Genomic DNA, 17,146 nt, shown 5'->3' with positions numbered 1-17,146 from the left:
TATTGTTTTCTTGTTCTTTTCCCTTATTGTACGTAGGTGACTCATATGCGGAGTTGCTATACCCCGTGGCTGCCTTAAGTTCTCTTAGTGGGTAAAGACCCTCTGACTTACTCCCTTCAATGACTGGCTCAGGCGGGGCTGGTGGCGCGGTAGGTGTCTCAGCCCCCTCCGTACATACATTTAGTATCCAGTCTGTGGGTGGTTCTTCCACCTTCGTTTCTTCAAACATCTTCCACAATTCTAGAACAGCAAGACAGTTCTCTAGCTTCTTGCCTGTATATGTGGCGTGTAGGAAGGTTGTCATATGCTGTAAAACAGCCTTAGAAAGTGACCCTTTCTGGGGCCAAGGCATAAACATCTTATTGGCGGTACCCTTGACCCACTCCGTTCTGTATTTCTTTAGTTTTGGTGCATGCTTGGGTAGCTGCTTACATAAATGCTTTTCCCGCCAAAATTTATACCAACAATTTAATCAAAACCCATCAATTCAATGGCGATTCCCTCTTAGTTACAGAATCGCGTAAAGCCAAAATGCATTTCAAAACAATCATTAATACAATTATTTTACATTTGACATACAACAAGACACGTATTACAGACACTTGACAGACTAGACGAACACCAGCTGGATACACGTATACATGCCTTCTAATCAATACCCCGACATGGGATGTAAACGAACTCCCTTGATGACGTCTTTAAACGTCACCGTAGCCTAATTGTCCCCCCTCTGTGGGCTATGAGTTCACGTTTCTTCTGACCACTCTTTAAAGAGCAGGAACACGTTTTTATCTCCGGTGCCCCACTGGTAATCCTTACGTTTTTATCTCAGGTGCCCCCCTGATAAACCTTACATTTTTTATCTCAGGTGCCCCCCGATAATCCTTACGTTTTTTATCTCAGGTGCCCCCCTGATAATCCACTCTTTATTTCTTATGCTCGAGTCACTAACCCCCTATATATATGAAGTCTTCTCTACTTCTAACTACTTTATTATTTCTCAGCCGCCCTCTGTTACCTTCCCCTACTTGCTTGCCTACAAGACATTTGCCAAAGTAACGAGTTTATTGTTTCACTCACCGTTCACATCTTTTCCTCTCTGGGACCTCGGGATCACCGCCCCTTCCTCTTCCAGCTTTTAAGGTTTTCGTCTGATCGGCTGCCCGTGGGGATGAGAAGGGTTATGCTTGGAAGGCTGGTTCCTTCAGACCCACTGCAGCTTTTTGAAGTTTTTACTCTATCATTGTCCACGGGAAGCTGCTCAGTCTACTCAGCCGGAATGGCGAAAGGACTTGTGATATTGCCGAAGGCCCAGAGTTACTTCGTGCCGTCGGTCTAAAGGTGTCTTATAACTATATCAATCGATAATCAATAATCGATGGCCGAAACCATCCTCACGCTACCAAGTGTTCAAGAGGAGAGGAATTCACTGACGGGCCCATAGGTCAGCGCTCACCCTCTAGAACTTGTAAGACAAGATAGCTGCACCATGTGAGGACAGGGGGTGCAGGATTCACTTACTCCAACACGACTCAATAATGAGGACTCAGTAAGTTGGCAAAGGGAAGTCCATTTAATGATAAGTACATCAAACAGAGAAACAAATGGAAATCAGCAGCAGTGCGATCACCTGTCTCGCTCAGACTTCATCGAACTTCAGTCGAACAGTCGTTGTTATAGGCTAAACACATCATCACTGACGTCTAATTCTATAAAAAATCATCATGCAATGTAATTGGCTAGGAAAGGTAACTTAAGTATAGGTGTTATATCTGTATATGATAATAGGGCATGCGGATTGGATAACTCTTATCGGGTGGGAGTCTACGCCCATCCCTCTACATCACGTGTGATGGACGTCACTACAACTACGACGTCCTATTGGTTACAGTATCTATAGGACTCCAGATAACTTGGTCCATTGTGATTGGGCAGGTTACACCCCTCGACATAAATCAATTAGCAGCATGCAGAATGGACACCCCTGTGCCTGGTGTCCCAAGTTTCACCCTGCCTCCCTTCCATCAATCAGTGTTTTAGGGCGATGTGTCAGTTGGCGAAGGATGGCCTCAAAACTGTAGTCTCTTATCGGGAAAAGTTATGGCATCCTCGGGTCCTGAATGACATCAGGCGATGGTACTTCTTCACGCCTGGCTGGTCACGTGTTAGTTCACCATGAATCTGCTTCAGTTTCTAGCTTTTAGTGTATTTTATTCTGTTTCAGCCTCGCCACCTGTATGGGCCCCCCTTATCTTGACCTCCATGGGGCAGGCTGGTATGCTCTGAAGTTTGAGTCTTGTTAGCTGACGCTCTCCTCCCTTTCTCTGGTTGACGTCGAGTTCCTAGGCATGAGCCGCTCTTTGTTGAGTTTTGATTCCGCTCCTTCTCTTGCCTTTGGCTGGGTTACGAAACTTGGCCTGTCAGGCCTCTGACAGCCTGGGTACATTTCTGCTTTTACAAAATGGAGTCGCACTTGTATAATGTGCATTATTGAGGTAGATATATGGTTGCCGCTTGCCGCTCTGTCTTTTACTAAGTATTGCAAGCAGTATAGATTTTTTAGCATCTTGCGTTTCAAGCCTATTTACACACGTTTAACAGGTCGGTTGCTTCCATCTTGTCTCGTAGCACCGTTTCCTCACGTTTTAACATTGTCTCTTCTCTGTGTCCATTACATTTATTTTCGTAATTACTCGCACTGGCGTGTTATCTTCGATAGCTGCTTTTGTTCATTCACGAGTCTGTTCAGGCCTTTGTGTCATTTCCACTGGCCTTCCATTAGGGCTCTTTGGGTCTCTTCATGGACCGTCTGTAGGTACTCTTCATTTCGTATCAGCAGCTGGTATGGCTGTCTGATAGGGTACTGTGCTGCCCAGGGTTGTCTGGTTATGGGTGCTTCAACAGGTATGGATCTTCTGATGTATACTGGGCAGAGTCTCAGTGCAGCTCTTTGTTGGTTCATTTGCTGTTCATACGTCACATACCTTGGCGAGTACGCTCCTGGTACCTCGAAATGAGGGGACGGGGTGCAGGCCATCTCTGTGACCTCCTCTACAAAAGGAAAGTAATACCCTGCCAATATATTAAAAAGGATGTTGGAAGAATACTGCAAATTATCGTTTATTGACAAGTTAGATATACAAAAACTATTTGCAAGAGTACATTTGGACAAGTTCAACAAGTGGATTGATCACAGGAAAATCCTCCCGCCTAATCAGACGGGATTTAGAGGCCAAGCGAGCACCATACATAACCTGCTTACTATGGTGTCTCTAGAATATGGCTGGCATAGACACCATCTACTGGTGTACGCTGCTTTTATCGATTTCAGGGCAGCATTTGACACTGTAATGAGAAATCGCCTTTGGAAGAACCTGGTGTCATCGAACATACCCAGCGGCCTGTTGTCGATGATCATGCAGCTGCACTAAGATACCAGGGTGAGAGTACGACTAGACAGTCAGGGCCGAGTGTCGGAATGGATACCTACTAAGACGGGGGTTAAGAGGGGCTGCATTTTGTCCACAGCCCTCTTTAACTTATACCTTGCTGATCTGGTCCAGGTTTTAAACACACAGGCAGCTTTCCGGTTAAAGTTGGGGACCTAAAAATGGGATGGCTGGGATATGCAGATGATTTGCTTCTCCTGGACTATACCCAGAGAGGGCTTGAACGGTTGTTAGATGCTCTGGCAAATATGCTACGGTAAATGGCCTACATATCACCATTGAAAAAGCTAAACTTACGGCATGCACGTTGGCTGCAGAGCACTGCTCCAAAATTTGTTGAGGATTGATTCTCAGCCAATTGAACAAGTTGGGTGTTATAAATACTTGGGTGTCATGATTGACGATAAACTTTTATGGACCCTGCATTGGGAATACACATATGCTAACTGTATGAGGCATACCAGTGTGTTGAGCCAATATATCTATAAACAGGGCGGATACTCTATTAAGACAGTTCTGCTATTATACAGAGCCAAAATTGTAACCTGCATGCTTTATGGTGCGGAAGTGTGGGGGCATAATTACAAGAAGGAACTGGTAAAATGAGAGGGTAAAATATTACGTTCTCTGTTAAGAATGCCTAAATCGCTATCTTTGGAGTATATTCATTAATAATTGAATCTGATGAGTATTCCCACAGAGGAAATCTACAAATCGACCATGTGCTATGAGAAATTAATGAAACTGGATAACAACACAATAATGGTAAATCTTTTCCAGGCTTTCCAGGGGATGCACGAATATGAGCAGTTTTGCAGCCGTGGGAAACTGTTGGTGATACATAAGGCATGGCTGTCTGGTCAGTCCTACTAGACGTAAATATCTATCCCTGAAGATAGCAGTAGAGTATTGGCTAAAAGAGTTAAAATATGATACTGACATTGTGAAACTGGTCTCAAATGTTAACAGTGGCACCTCTATTCACTAGAGGCTTGAGAGGAAACGACTGCCAACATATATTGAGGCGTTTCCTAACAACCATGCAGTAAGGCAGTACCTACTGATTACATTTAACAAGACCTCTGCCTTGGAGATAGAGGGCGCAAAGCTGGGTATCCCAAGGCAAGAACGTCCCTTTTGACTATGTAATGAGGCGGATATTGAATCCACAAAACACCTAATGTCATTCCAAAATGGCGGCTGGCATAGGAGGACGTACGTAGGAGTCTCTCCCCACTGTGCTGCATCAATCAGAACTAAAATAAAGCATTTTGGGTGCATGCATTACCCCAGCAACACGCAGAACACAGAGATCTACATGCATCGAAGAGGAAGAAGCTAACAGGCAGGGGGCCCACACAACAAGGAAACGAACCAGCACACACGGAAACACATCAGGAGCGAAGGCAGACCTAAAGCAGCATCGACAAGCTAGGGCCGCTAGCAGCGGCAAGACGGCAACACCTCAGCGAAATGCATCAAAACAGGTGGCATCATGGACTGTCCAGCAAGGCAGTGGTAGAAGGACAGAACCGAGACCGGGTAGCGGGGGGCCACCGGCACAATCAAGCCCGGACCAACGTAGTACCCAGGCAAGCGTGAAAAGCTGGCACGGCATGGACGGACAGAAGGGGCAGTGAGACCGCGGCAGGGGAGGAGGAGCAGCGAGGGCCAGACGAGTGGTCCAAGCTCCCCCCGCCCCCCCAATCTCCATAAACTCTGCATGCAACACGCAGGAGAGACAAGAGCCCGTAGCAGCGAGGGAAGGAGGGAGGGCCGCACCCCACCGCCATGGCACACAGCAGGAGAAGGCCGCCAAGGCGACATCTGGAGAGGGAAGACCAGAGGATCCAGCCAGACCTCCCCCACGGCTACAATGCGGCGAGCAGCCGCCACAAGGAAAGCAGGAGCCAACAGTGAACCCTGCAGCCTCCGGCAACAGTGTGCAGCCCCAGAGGATGAAGAAACAGAGGGATAACTGGCGAGGGACAGACCCCAACGGACCCAGGCACGGCAGACCCAACAAACCACCAGAACGCAGTAAGTACACCGCACGCCAGGAGGACCTCCGCACTCCCAACCCAGAACATACACGCTGGCAACACTGAGCCGCAAGCCACATTACTGCCACCAATTATGCCAACAGACAATAGACCTGTATAGTCGGGGCAACCCGCACAAGTACTGGGGCAGTTAATATAGAAAGAAGTGCCTGCCCTCTCACCACCAATAAACTCAGGGCGAAACAGCCTTAAATCACAAAGGGACACAGCAGAGACCCACCCATAGGGCCACGTCCACTAGCACCATAGACAGTGGCCCACCCAAAAGGAAACTAATGAGGCAGCATAAAACAGGCACAGGGGCCAAAAACAAAACATTAGTCCAATCATCAACAAAACCCCCAAGATAGGAGAGACCAACAGAGGGGGAGACATACCCGTGGGGCAGAACATCAAGATTGGTAAACCCAGAGCCAGATCCCTGACACTGCGGGAAAACAACAGATCCTTCAAGGGATAAATAATAGAACATTGCATCGGGGCATATACTCGCCTGGACGGACGTGTAAGAGGAAAGAGCCGATCTTGGAAAAGGTGCAGATGACGGGATACGCACCACCATTGTTGGAACCTCTGGGATCAGAATCCAGAAGGGAAACTACCCCCCAACCAAGAAGGGACGGATACCCTCTCCAACCCCATGAGAGACGCACAACTCTCACGACAATAAGAGGAGAGGGCACAGCTCTAGCGAGGCCTCAACCCACACTGAGGAAACAGTGCAGGGAGACAGAACGGACCCTAAACTGCACGTGACCAAGCATGTAATTAAAGGTCAGAGGACAACATAAGGGGAACAGCACAAGGACCAATGCGCCAGCATTGATGTCAAAGTCTAGAGGAAAAACCATGACCCCAGCTCAATCCCCCCCAAAGGAAAGACAACAGAAGCTTGAAACAACTTTGGAGTGCAGACGACATGACCACGCACAAAGCACACAATACAGAACAGCAAGACATGGGGGACAACGCAGTGACCATAGAGTATATGCAGAATTGCTTCAAGGAACTCCAGAGCTAGTTTCTACTCTCTGTCTAGGAACAATTCCAGCTCTAAAATAAGACATGAAGCAGTCCCTCCAGGATTGAAGGGCGGACATTTCAAAACTGAAAAAGAGTACTGATACACTTATACACTAGAAGAAATTATTCAAAGAGTAGGGAAGGACACACAGAAATCAGACGAGGCCCTTGTACATCTGTCTTGCAATAAATCGAGGACAAAGACCTGCAGGGAACAGTCACCCAACTCTTTGCGGAAGTACTAGTGGATGACCCGGAACCGTAGATAAAGCTACACAGTCTACACTGAGTGGGACCAAAAAGATCAATCGAACTGGGGGCAAGACCAAGGGATGTCCTGGCGGCCATATCCTCCTACACTCAAAAAGAGCAGGTACTACGAAAAGCTAGATTTGCAGGCATGTTGCAGATAAATGGTCAAGAAGTACAGCTTTACCATGATCTAGCACAGTCTGCAATATTGAAGAGAAAGAAAATGAGCCCTGTGTTCCAGCACCTAACAGCTAACCAGGTGAAATACAAATGGACATTCCCGTTTGGGCTTCTCTTCACCTGGGAAGGAAATCAATACAGGATTACAACAATGGAAGAAGGGGAAGAGATCCTGGGTCTACAACAGGACGATGAGGATGGCCAAGACCGATCACAGGGGAGAGTAAAAGGCCCCAACAAGCTGGAAGGATGGAAAACAGTAATGAGGAAAGGCAGAGGTGGGAGGAAAAGATAAGGTCCACCGAATCGCCAATGTAGCATAAGAAAGAACAAGTGGAACATTAATACAGGACCAAGGGGCGATGTAAAACCCAGAAATCCATAACACAGGCCCTAGCGAGAAGGAGAAGGGAGAAGGAGGAAGGGCGTGGATGGAATCAAAAGTGGGGTTTAGGATCCCCCACAACCAGAACCTGAGGTGGACAGGGGCCCAGGCACGCAGGACACTTCGTCTGGACGCTCATAGGAACCTAGCCCACCCTCAGGGGGGAAGGGAAGTTGGGGATGGGAGGGGGGAGGGAGTTTGGTTCAGGGAAAGGGGACAAAGGTGGCGGGGAAGGCAAAGTACAAGAAAACACAATAGAGGGGGGAGGCGCCAGAGGAGCAGGGGACAGGAAATGGAAGAACATGGATAGTGGAACATCTAGACAGATAAAGATCCTGACACATAATGTCAGGGGGATGAATATCCCGTTCAAAAGGAAAAAAACTATAGCGACAGGCCTGGAGAATGAAGGCAGACATAATTATGTACCAGGAAACCCACATAAAGAAGGGGGACAAGGCACAGGTCAAGATAAAGGGGGGCCTCTCAAACATACCAGGCTAACGCGGAGGGAAAGAGAGCGGGAGTACGCATTGCCATACAAGATCGACTTAAGGCACAGATCCAGAACTCACAGGTGGACAAAGAGGGGCGCAACCTCTTTCTAAATGTAAAAATAGAAGGCAAACACCTCACTTTGGCATCGATTTATGCACCCAACATGGGGCAAGATGGATTCCTGAGAGGGACCCTCATGACATTAGAAGAATTCGCTACAGAGGAAATCATAATGGGGGTGACCTCAATATAGCGTGGGATCCCAGACTAGATAAAAGCTCTAAGACACGGATGGGTACAAACGCGCCCTCTAGGGCACTGAGGAAAGCCTTAGAGACTTTGGCGCTCCATGACATTTGGCGCGCCACGAAAGGGGACACGCAAGGCTTCACTCACTTCTCACACATTTACAATACTCAATCTAGAATAGACTAGATCTGGGCCTCCACGGGCTTAGTGGGAAAGGCAGCAAACATAGAAATCGGTGTGATCACCCTCTCGGATCATGCTCCGACAACAGCAACTTTGACTATTAACAGAACCAGGGTGGGGAGGAGGGTGTCTGGACCTGGAGATTCCAAACTGATATTCAAGATAGCGAACTAGTGGAGAAAATATGGGGAAAGATTGAACTCTATTTCGCAGAGAATGACACAGGCGCAACATCACAAGGAGTGTTATGGGATGCATTTAAGGCAGTACTGAGGGCGGAGCTAATAGCCATGAAGGTGCAAAGAGACAAACAACGCATCAGATGGGAAGAAGAATTAGAGGGAAAACTAGCGGAGGCGCAAAAGGAACTGGCGAATAACTCCAGCACGAAGGCGATACTAGCCCTGAAAAACATAGAAGGCCAATTAGGGATACTACAGAACAAGAAAGCAGAACTGGTGCTCTTAAGGGCGAAACAGATGTACTACTTTAACGCCAACAAGGCGGACAAACTCCTGGCGAGACAGCTTTGCTAGAAGGGCCGCATGACAGCCATTCTGAAACTAAAGGACAAGCAAGAGCACCTAAAAACTACCAATGAAGAAATGGACGAAATAATGCAAACCTAATACCAGGCCCTTTATAAATCAGAACATCCAGGATAGATGAACAGAAAGCTTACCTGGACAAGATTACTCTCCCCCAGATACCAGAAACAAACAAAAAGTCACTGGATAGAGATATAAAAGAAGAGGAAGTCATACAAGCAATCAAGAATCTCCAGAGAAACAAGGCACCGGGACCAGATGGCTATACAGAGGCTTTCTACAAAAAATATCAAGAGAGATTGGCCCCAAAACTGGCCAATTTGTTTAACAGCTTCAAGACACAAAGCATAAATGAAGCAAAACTGGTCATCTTCCCAAAACTAGGAAAGGACCCGACCCTACCGGGCTCATAGCGCCCAATAGCTTTCATTAATATGGATGCTAAGCTCTATACAAAGATTCTGGCGGAAAGACTCACCTGACTGCGACCGACAATTGTAGGCCCAGACAAGTTAGGTTTCATCCCCAGGAGACAAACGGCAGACAACACACGTAGGGAGAGTCATCTAATCGGAAAAGTGGAACACACCCGTACCCCCGCGATTCTTGTCTCGCTAGACGCTGAGAAAGCGTTTGATCGAGTTGAATGGACGCAGTTATTCCACACAATGGAACGCATGGGCTTCGGACATACCTACATGCAGATGATCAGAGCTAATTACAAAACACCTTCGTTGAGGATTTTGTTGAATGGAACCCTATCGAGACAAGTACCCCTGACAAGGGGCACGAAACTGGGATGCCCACTCTCACCTCTGCTATATGTGATTTTTCTGGAGCCAATAATGATCAAAATCAGGGAGACACCACTGTGAAAGGCATAAAAATGGGAAGGGTAGAGCACAAAATGATGGCCTTTGCGGATGACATGCTCCTAGCGTTATCGAGCCTGGAACAATACCTCCCGGCACTCCAGAAGGAACTGGACCATTTCGTATCTATTCAACAATGGAAACAAAAGAATCCACCCACAATTTTTGACTGGCATCAAAGGGTGTGGAGATTCGTCTCCATGTAATGGATGACATACAGGCTGCAGGGAACTCCGGGAACTTTCTTGTCAGACTGGGGGAACATGTTATCCTATCTGCGAAGAGACTACATGCTCTAATGGTGCCCGCACAATATCAGAATCCTTGACATACTATGAACAAGCACACCCTAGGAGACAATGACCCTGAGACTGCCACCCGAGGGTGCAGGGGGGAGTAGAGGAGGGAGTTGAGGGGGAAACATTTTGTAATTGATATGAAAAAAAATAACAATATGTTTTAAAAAACACATAATGTTTGAATGTGCTAGCCTGGAAACCATTAGGTACAAATAGACAAAATCTTATAATAATAGGATGACATGTAATGATCCTACTTGTTTATGGGAGGTGTTAATGGAAGGAATGACGTAAATTGTATGTATGATATGGTAACATTTTACAATGTATCTATGAACATTTTATGCAACTTATCACAGGGGATTTTATACTGATGGTATGCTGTTTATCCCAACATTAACCTTTTTTTATGGTATTTATTGGTTTTAGGTGTGGCTTACAATATTGATGTATTGTGATTAATTGTTTGTGATGTGTACATACAAAGCCAGCTTTGGCTGTAAGTATACAATAAAAAAATAGGACACTAACAAAATATGATGCAGCATCTGTGTGCAAGGCCCGAGAGCCACAGGATGATTTTAGTCATATTTAATGGTCTTCAGCACGACTCCTTCCATGCATACTAAGGTGGCAGCACCTTGGATTTTGATGAGATCTTGTGATAAGCCACGCCTTAAATCCTTTCCAGAAGCAGAGATGCAGTCTGTAATATGCAGATCACTTTAGGAATCAAGTTCCAGTAATTTGGTGGTGAAGAGTGCAAATTAGGTACCTACCCCAGGAAGACCACATTGCTGGGTCTTAGCATCTTCTTACGCTTGTATGGTATGATGTTCCTGTGGCTGAATTCTGGACCCCTGTGTATGGCACCAGTGAGTGAGACAGAGAGCCTTGAATTGAATCCTACCCTTGACTGGCAGCCCTTGTTAAGCATGTGATGCTGGCATGATGTGTGCCCCCTTGTCTAGTACCAGAAAGAAGAAGAAGCTGTTTAGGTTGCCCAGTCTTAACAGAATCTGTGAGATAACAGCATGCATTCTGCATCGGAAACTGCTGCAATGCGATCAAACACCTTCACCAAAGAGGACATCAAGAATTAATCCACAGGCCCAAGGAACAAACCAAGGATAGCTAAGGGTTGTTCCTGGGAAGCTGGTAAGCAATTACTATAGGAAATAACTCTTCGCCCTCATGAGCTGAGCTCAAGGCACCATAGCGAAAGCACTTTCTTAAAGGGACTTTACGGGTTACATACAAAACAAGTCCAAATATTTCAACAGTTATGGTTGCCAAAGGAATCATAACTTTATCAACACCATTATAAAATAAATAACTCTAACCACCACTCCCTGCTTATGATTTCTCCCCATATGGTGTTTACCCGGGGAAATTGGCCCTCATTTTTCAATTAGTAGGTTGTTTTCTGTTGTCCGTGACTTTAAATTTACAGTGCCCCTAACCAGTTTGGAGGCGTCTTTTTTTCCTTAACACTATTTTAATGCTCAAGCCTTAATGGAAGTAGGTTAACCTGCATGCAGTTAATTTTGGCCTACAACCATTTCCAGTGGACTCTTTGACAAAGGCAGTGCCTTTGCCGCTGCCTGGGAACCCCAATCTACCCCACTGGCACACTGGCTATGACCTGCGGCCATACCGAGGGTCAATTCATTTGACCTCCACACCACCCTAAATGTCCCCTGGCCAGTGGCTACTATGACATGGTCACTGGCATCCCTGAAGTAGCAAGTGACCTGTGCTCCATCTATCATCCCACAGTGGCCGGTGACCATGGCCTGCAGCTGTGCCACCAACATGGGCACTGGCCATGGACTAGAGTCAAGCCAAGTGGCTTTTGTGCCCATTGCATTCCCTCCAGCCCTTTGGCTTCAGACCCTTACAGAGGCCTGCATAACACTGCAGCCAAACAGCATTTAAAAAAAAGAACTGTGAGCATATTTTACCCCACAGTGTTGCCTCTGTTAGCCCCAGGGCTACAACATGTCCCATTCACAAATGTTTGCACTGCGGTGTCCGGACGACCCATCAAAACGTCTGTGGATCACATGATGGCCTGCTGTACATTTCTTTGCACCCTCACCAGCCATATTAGCTTTATGTTTGGGAGCTAATGTGGCCAACTCTTATTGGGTGTCCAGCCCAGAGTCAATTTGCAAGAAGCACCACAGACCCAAACCCAAGTAACCCACGGGAAGCCCGAAATTGATATGGGCATCTGCAGAGTGTACCAGGCAGAGCTAGACAGAACTCGTCCATTTTCGGACATTTTTGGGGATATTTTTTCAAAACCACTAGATGAATGCTCATCAAATTTGCAAATGTATGCTTTCAGAATAAGTGTTAAACAAAAGGGCACCTGGTTGATGCCTTGCTCTGCCCAGGCGGGTAATAGCTTTCAGAATAACACATCAGCTCCTTGCGTAGGTGTGGCATGAATCCTCCCAGCAGTTTAGGCTGAAGTTCTATCTTTGGCGAATGAATGGGACAAATATTTTTTGGGAACACTTATGACTTGAGGAAGATGCACACAACAATCTAAAACAATTAATTGAGGTCATTATTTTTTTGGGTAAGTATGGTGAGGATTTGTTGTACGATGCCAAAGTTGTAGGCCACCCAAAGTGCTCTTGCTAAGGGGAGTCCATCTTAATCATACCCACAGGTTGCTTTTGCCAACCTTTATATGGTCATTTTAGGCACCATATATCTACTGAGCTTTGTTAGCGCTATTAGCCTAGCCATGCATGCACGAGTCACTGATTCCTGTTCTTTGAAGAGCCAGGACTGAGAATACTCAGATGTTGCTGCTATAACGATTGTGATTGGTTACCTTTGATCAGCATGGGTAGTGTTGCACACTGTTATAATCTGTGATTGTGGGCTGTCATTACTATGGAACGTAATGGAGTGGAGTGCACGCGCTTGCAGGAATGCATTGTATGATTTGAGTGTGTGTGTTCTGAAGAGTCAGCTGATGAGTGCCTGGCGGGTGGGAAGCCAGTGTCTGTTCTCCTACGAATAAACCTGTACTTGGAGACATTAAAGACATATCTGTAACTTACCTGCACGTCTGGACTTACTTTATTACACACACCAGTACTGGAAAGGTGACTAAAGAAAGAGAGGCTGCAAGAGATAAGATGTGCATAACGTTACTGAAAGATGTATTCCAGGTAGCTGTACTTTGAAATGTAGGCCCCAATTTTGTTTTCAAATTCTTTTCCAACTTTGCTAACTGTGAAACACTCAAGACAATCATTCCCCAACCCCTCAACAAGAGGAGTGCCCCTTACTTGATATATCTTTTTGTTGTTTTACAGGTTGGGTACCTCTTACTTGATATATCTTTTTGTTTGTTTTACAGGTTGGGTACCTCTTACTTGATATATCTTTTTGTTGTTTTACAGGTTGGGTACCTCTTTGACCACCCGGGGACAGTGTTCTTCAGCATATTCATGTCTTTTTGGGCTGTGACCTTCCTTGAGTACTGGAAGCGCAAAAACGCCACTCTCGCTCATCACTGGGATTGTATGGACTTCCAGGAGGAGGAGGTAGGCCTTTGGACACTTCAGCATAACTCTTTTCTTCCTACCACCATACTTTACTTGACTGCCATGCCCTACCACACACATCACCCTCTCCCTTCCTCCTTCAGATTCTTCCTACTTCCCTATTTTGTACCTTAACTCGACCCCAACCTTTCTCTCTATCTCATTTTTTCCTTTCTTGGCCCACTATCTGTTCTAGTCACTCATCTCTCTCATGCACCATTTTCAACTTTCTCCATTGTCTTAATTTTCCACATGTAGAATGTTATGTTGCCCTCAATCCCTCCATGTCAGTTCTGTTCTCATTACAAGGAAGCAAAGCCTCCCTTTTTCAGGTTCTCATCCCTCTTTCTTGGAAGGCTCTCTCTTCCCTCCCCACACCACCCACCCAGTGACCGATTGCTCATTCCTGAATGTTTGTTTAAAACTGTCAATCACTGAAGATATATGGTTGTCTCTAGTGTGTTGGGGTGTTTTTGGTGAGTGGAGTTCCTCATCATGCACTCACTCTTACCTGCTATTATCTAAGGTTTCTGGGGTGTGTGAAATGCTGCGTTCCATCCTGACCCTTGGTTCACTGAACACTAACAAGGATATTCAGACTTAGGCATTTCTGTGGGCCTAAGAAAACCCTCTATTTTCCTGAAATTCACATTCTATACAATCCTAGTGCTCTCTTTTTGACAAGTGTTACTGTCTTCATTTGAGTGTTAGAATATATGCTAAAAAAAATAGGTACAGCCTCGAGATTACCTATACACTGTGTCCAGGATCTTTGAAGCTTAACTTCACATAGTATAGTATATAGTACATGTCCTGAAGAAGATCTGGATGTGGAAACATACAATTAGAGGACATGTAAAACAATGTAAAAAGCTTGATTCTTTTAGGCAACACATTTAAAGAAGATCAAGTAGGCAAACTGCCTGATCAATGATGACTGTTCTCTTCTGGAATCAGGTACAAATATGGGATGAGGTTGATCTTGAGGCATTATGTGGTCAGTCGATTTAGTAAAATGTTGCATTTCACTTTGGACAATCTGTTAGTGAACTTAGACAGTAGTTAGCATGTTCCTCTAGGGCCCCTTCCCTATAGCTAGGGACAATTTCAGCCCTTCTCCAGGTACTTTGGGAGGACAATGTTCTACTGAACTCACGTAGACTTTGAAGAAAGGGGAACCATATCACCAATTACTATTTAAACTAATTGATTGGTAATGTGACGGGACCTGGTGCCTCCCCAGCTTTATGGGAGTCAAGGGCATAGCTAATCTCACTGGATGAAAATACAAAATAATCTACTTGTTCAATTCAATGTTATTCAAATGCCCATTTGTCTCCTGGACAGTGATCAGATTTTGGGGGACAGAATTATGTAATGGCGTATCACGAATGCAAGCATTTGGGCATTCATTAATATCTCATATGTAATCCATGTCCTCTGCTATAGTTGGTAGCAAGGGATCAATATCTCCATAATGCCCCCAAAAATTATTATATCATTTAACCTCCACGATATTACAAACCGGCAGACACCTGATCATTGTTAGTCACTGTCTTCCAGAATGCACTTTGATTTTTTGACTTAACTGTGCTCATAAGGTTTTCTCACCCGACCTCAATGACTTCTTTAATGTTCCTCTTTACCTAGGATTTATACCCCTAACCCTTCCTCAGAGAGCTTAGTTGTATATGATCCCTGCCTCCCGTGGATTATAGATTCTGCTTTGCTGTATTATTCTATTGGTCAAACCTGGTTCTGATATGTAAATGCAGCTTTCTAAGCACACGTCGAGGTGGTGTGACATAATGACTGATGGTACTCACCAACCTGCTGTAAAGACAAGCAGGGTCAAGCCTGCCAAAAGAAATGTTCAATGACAGAGCAAAGATCACTCTTGTAATAAAAGGGAGATGTCTGTATAGAAGTATGAAATATCCACTACTTGGTTTAGATATTACGAAAGAAATCTCCTATTATGTTCATAAGTGGTTACTTAATTGTCAGCATTAACAATGTTTTCAGCAGCAGTACCGTTTATCTGGTTGGATAGCCTTAAAATAAAAGTTATGTGGTGGCTCGCCTATCTGGTATGACCTTCTCCATTAAATGCCAGCTCTGGCCATCCACTACAGTGGAATCAATGGGCCTCATTAGGAGTTTGGTGGTAAAGTGATGACCGCGGGTGGCTGACAGCACACCAGGTCTGACCTGGCGGGCTGTGGGGCACCCGCGAGCATTACTCACGGCTGCACCGGCACCGTTGTTAACGGTGCCGGTGCCTCCATGCTCCCCATCCCCATTCAGCCCTATAGGGCAGAATGGGGATGGGGAGTGCAGCATTACCGGCACCCGCAAATGGGCAATTACCGGGCCGCAACACTCGTAATGTCCCGGTATTTGCCCATTCGCAGGTGCCGGTCCCGGAGTCGAGTTTGGCGGTAATACAGGCACGGCCACCGACAAACTCATAATGAGGCCCAATGCCCCTACTTTTGTCAAGTCTGGGACGAGCTGAAACATCTCCTGGACATCTGCCATTTCTGCTTTCAGGCCTGAGCTGTTCTGTACTATAAAGTATTTTAATATCAGCGTTTGGGCACTAGGGTTTGTAAATCAGGTATGCTCCACACCTCAAATTCTCCCACCTGAATCCCTTCCATAGCAGACATTGTTTCATATTGAATATGAAAATTCCCTATCCCTGTTATACGTTCCTTTGGGCCACCATTCAGACTCACCCCCAACACAGCCAACACCCATTCAAGTGGTGGTAGGGCCTCAGAATATGATATGGGGCCTCTCTATGGGCCTAGAACAGGATTCTGCCGTTTACGTCCATGGAGATCTCCTCAAGCCCTTTCTTGCAGGGATTTAGAAAGCAGTGTAGCCCAGACTATCTACTAGATCCACTACCCACGTTTCCTGGAAACATTGAATGGCAATATTTAGGAAAAATAATCTTTGCCAGTCACCATCAGGGACTTTACTTAGCAAACTAGCAATATTCTAGGTCAAAATCGTTAACATTGATGCAATGAGACATGGCAACTAAGTAACTTGATTTTCCTCAGATAGGTGTAATAAATGGGGGCCCTCAGATGTCAAATAAAAGATATAAAATCTGTATTCGTAGGCGCTCTCATCATGCCCCCCACGCCATAGGGACATTATTAATAAAAGGTTGAAGACTTGTCCTCCGCCTTGCCTTTTAAGTTGGGCCATTGATTCTGTTGGGGGAAGGGTTGTATCCCCGATTGCTAGTAGCCCATCTACTAGTGAACTATCAGGCAGGAAAGAACAGCAGAATCATGTCAAAGCCTGGTTTAACTGCCTTATTGAAATGATCAGTCGTTAAGATGTTGCTACGTATAACTGAAAGGCAACACTTGATACCTCTTTACCGATGCGTGCATTTATTTAACATTTAACAAAGAATCACCCCTCTCCCTCTAATCCGTGGCTCATTTGAAGACACTGCTCATATACACCACATACCCTTCTCTGGTAGTCTTGGTGGCTTTTCCATCCTACGAGCAAGTACCTAAAATCGTACAAAACGTGGGCAACCTT

The 17,146-nt window shown here is 45.6% G+C and overlaps 1 protein-coding gene across 3 annotated transcripts in view; it reads left to right on the top strand.

Annotated features, from left to right (window-relative positions):
* Positions 1 to 17,146, top strand: part of LOC138472772 (anoctamin-7-like) — a 439,062-nt gene that overhangs the window by 297,066 nt on the left and 124,850 nt on the right. For all 3 annotated transcript variants that reach the window (XM_069611107.1, XM_069611106.1, XM_069611105.1), the window contains exon 11: positions 13,430 to 13,573. In XM_069611107.1, coding sequence (XP_069467208.1) covers positions 13,430 to 13,573 — 144 coding nt within the window. The remainder of the gene's footprint in view (positions 1 to 13,429; positions 13,574 to 17,146) is intronic.

This window comes from Ambystoma mexicanum, chromosome 8 (genome assembly GCF_040938575.1).
Source record: "Ambystoma mexicanum isolate Mex_15411 chromosome 8, UKY_AmexF1_1, whole genome shotgun sequence".
Taxonomy (NCBI): Eukaryota; Metazoa; Chordata; class Amphibia; order Caudata; family Ambystomatidae; genus Ambystoma; species Ambystoma mexicanum.
This window is presented reverse-complemented; position numbering and strand designations above follow the sequence as displayed.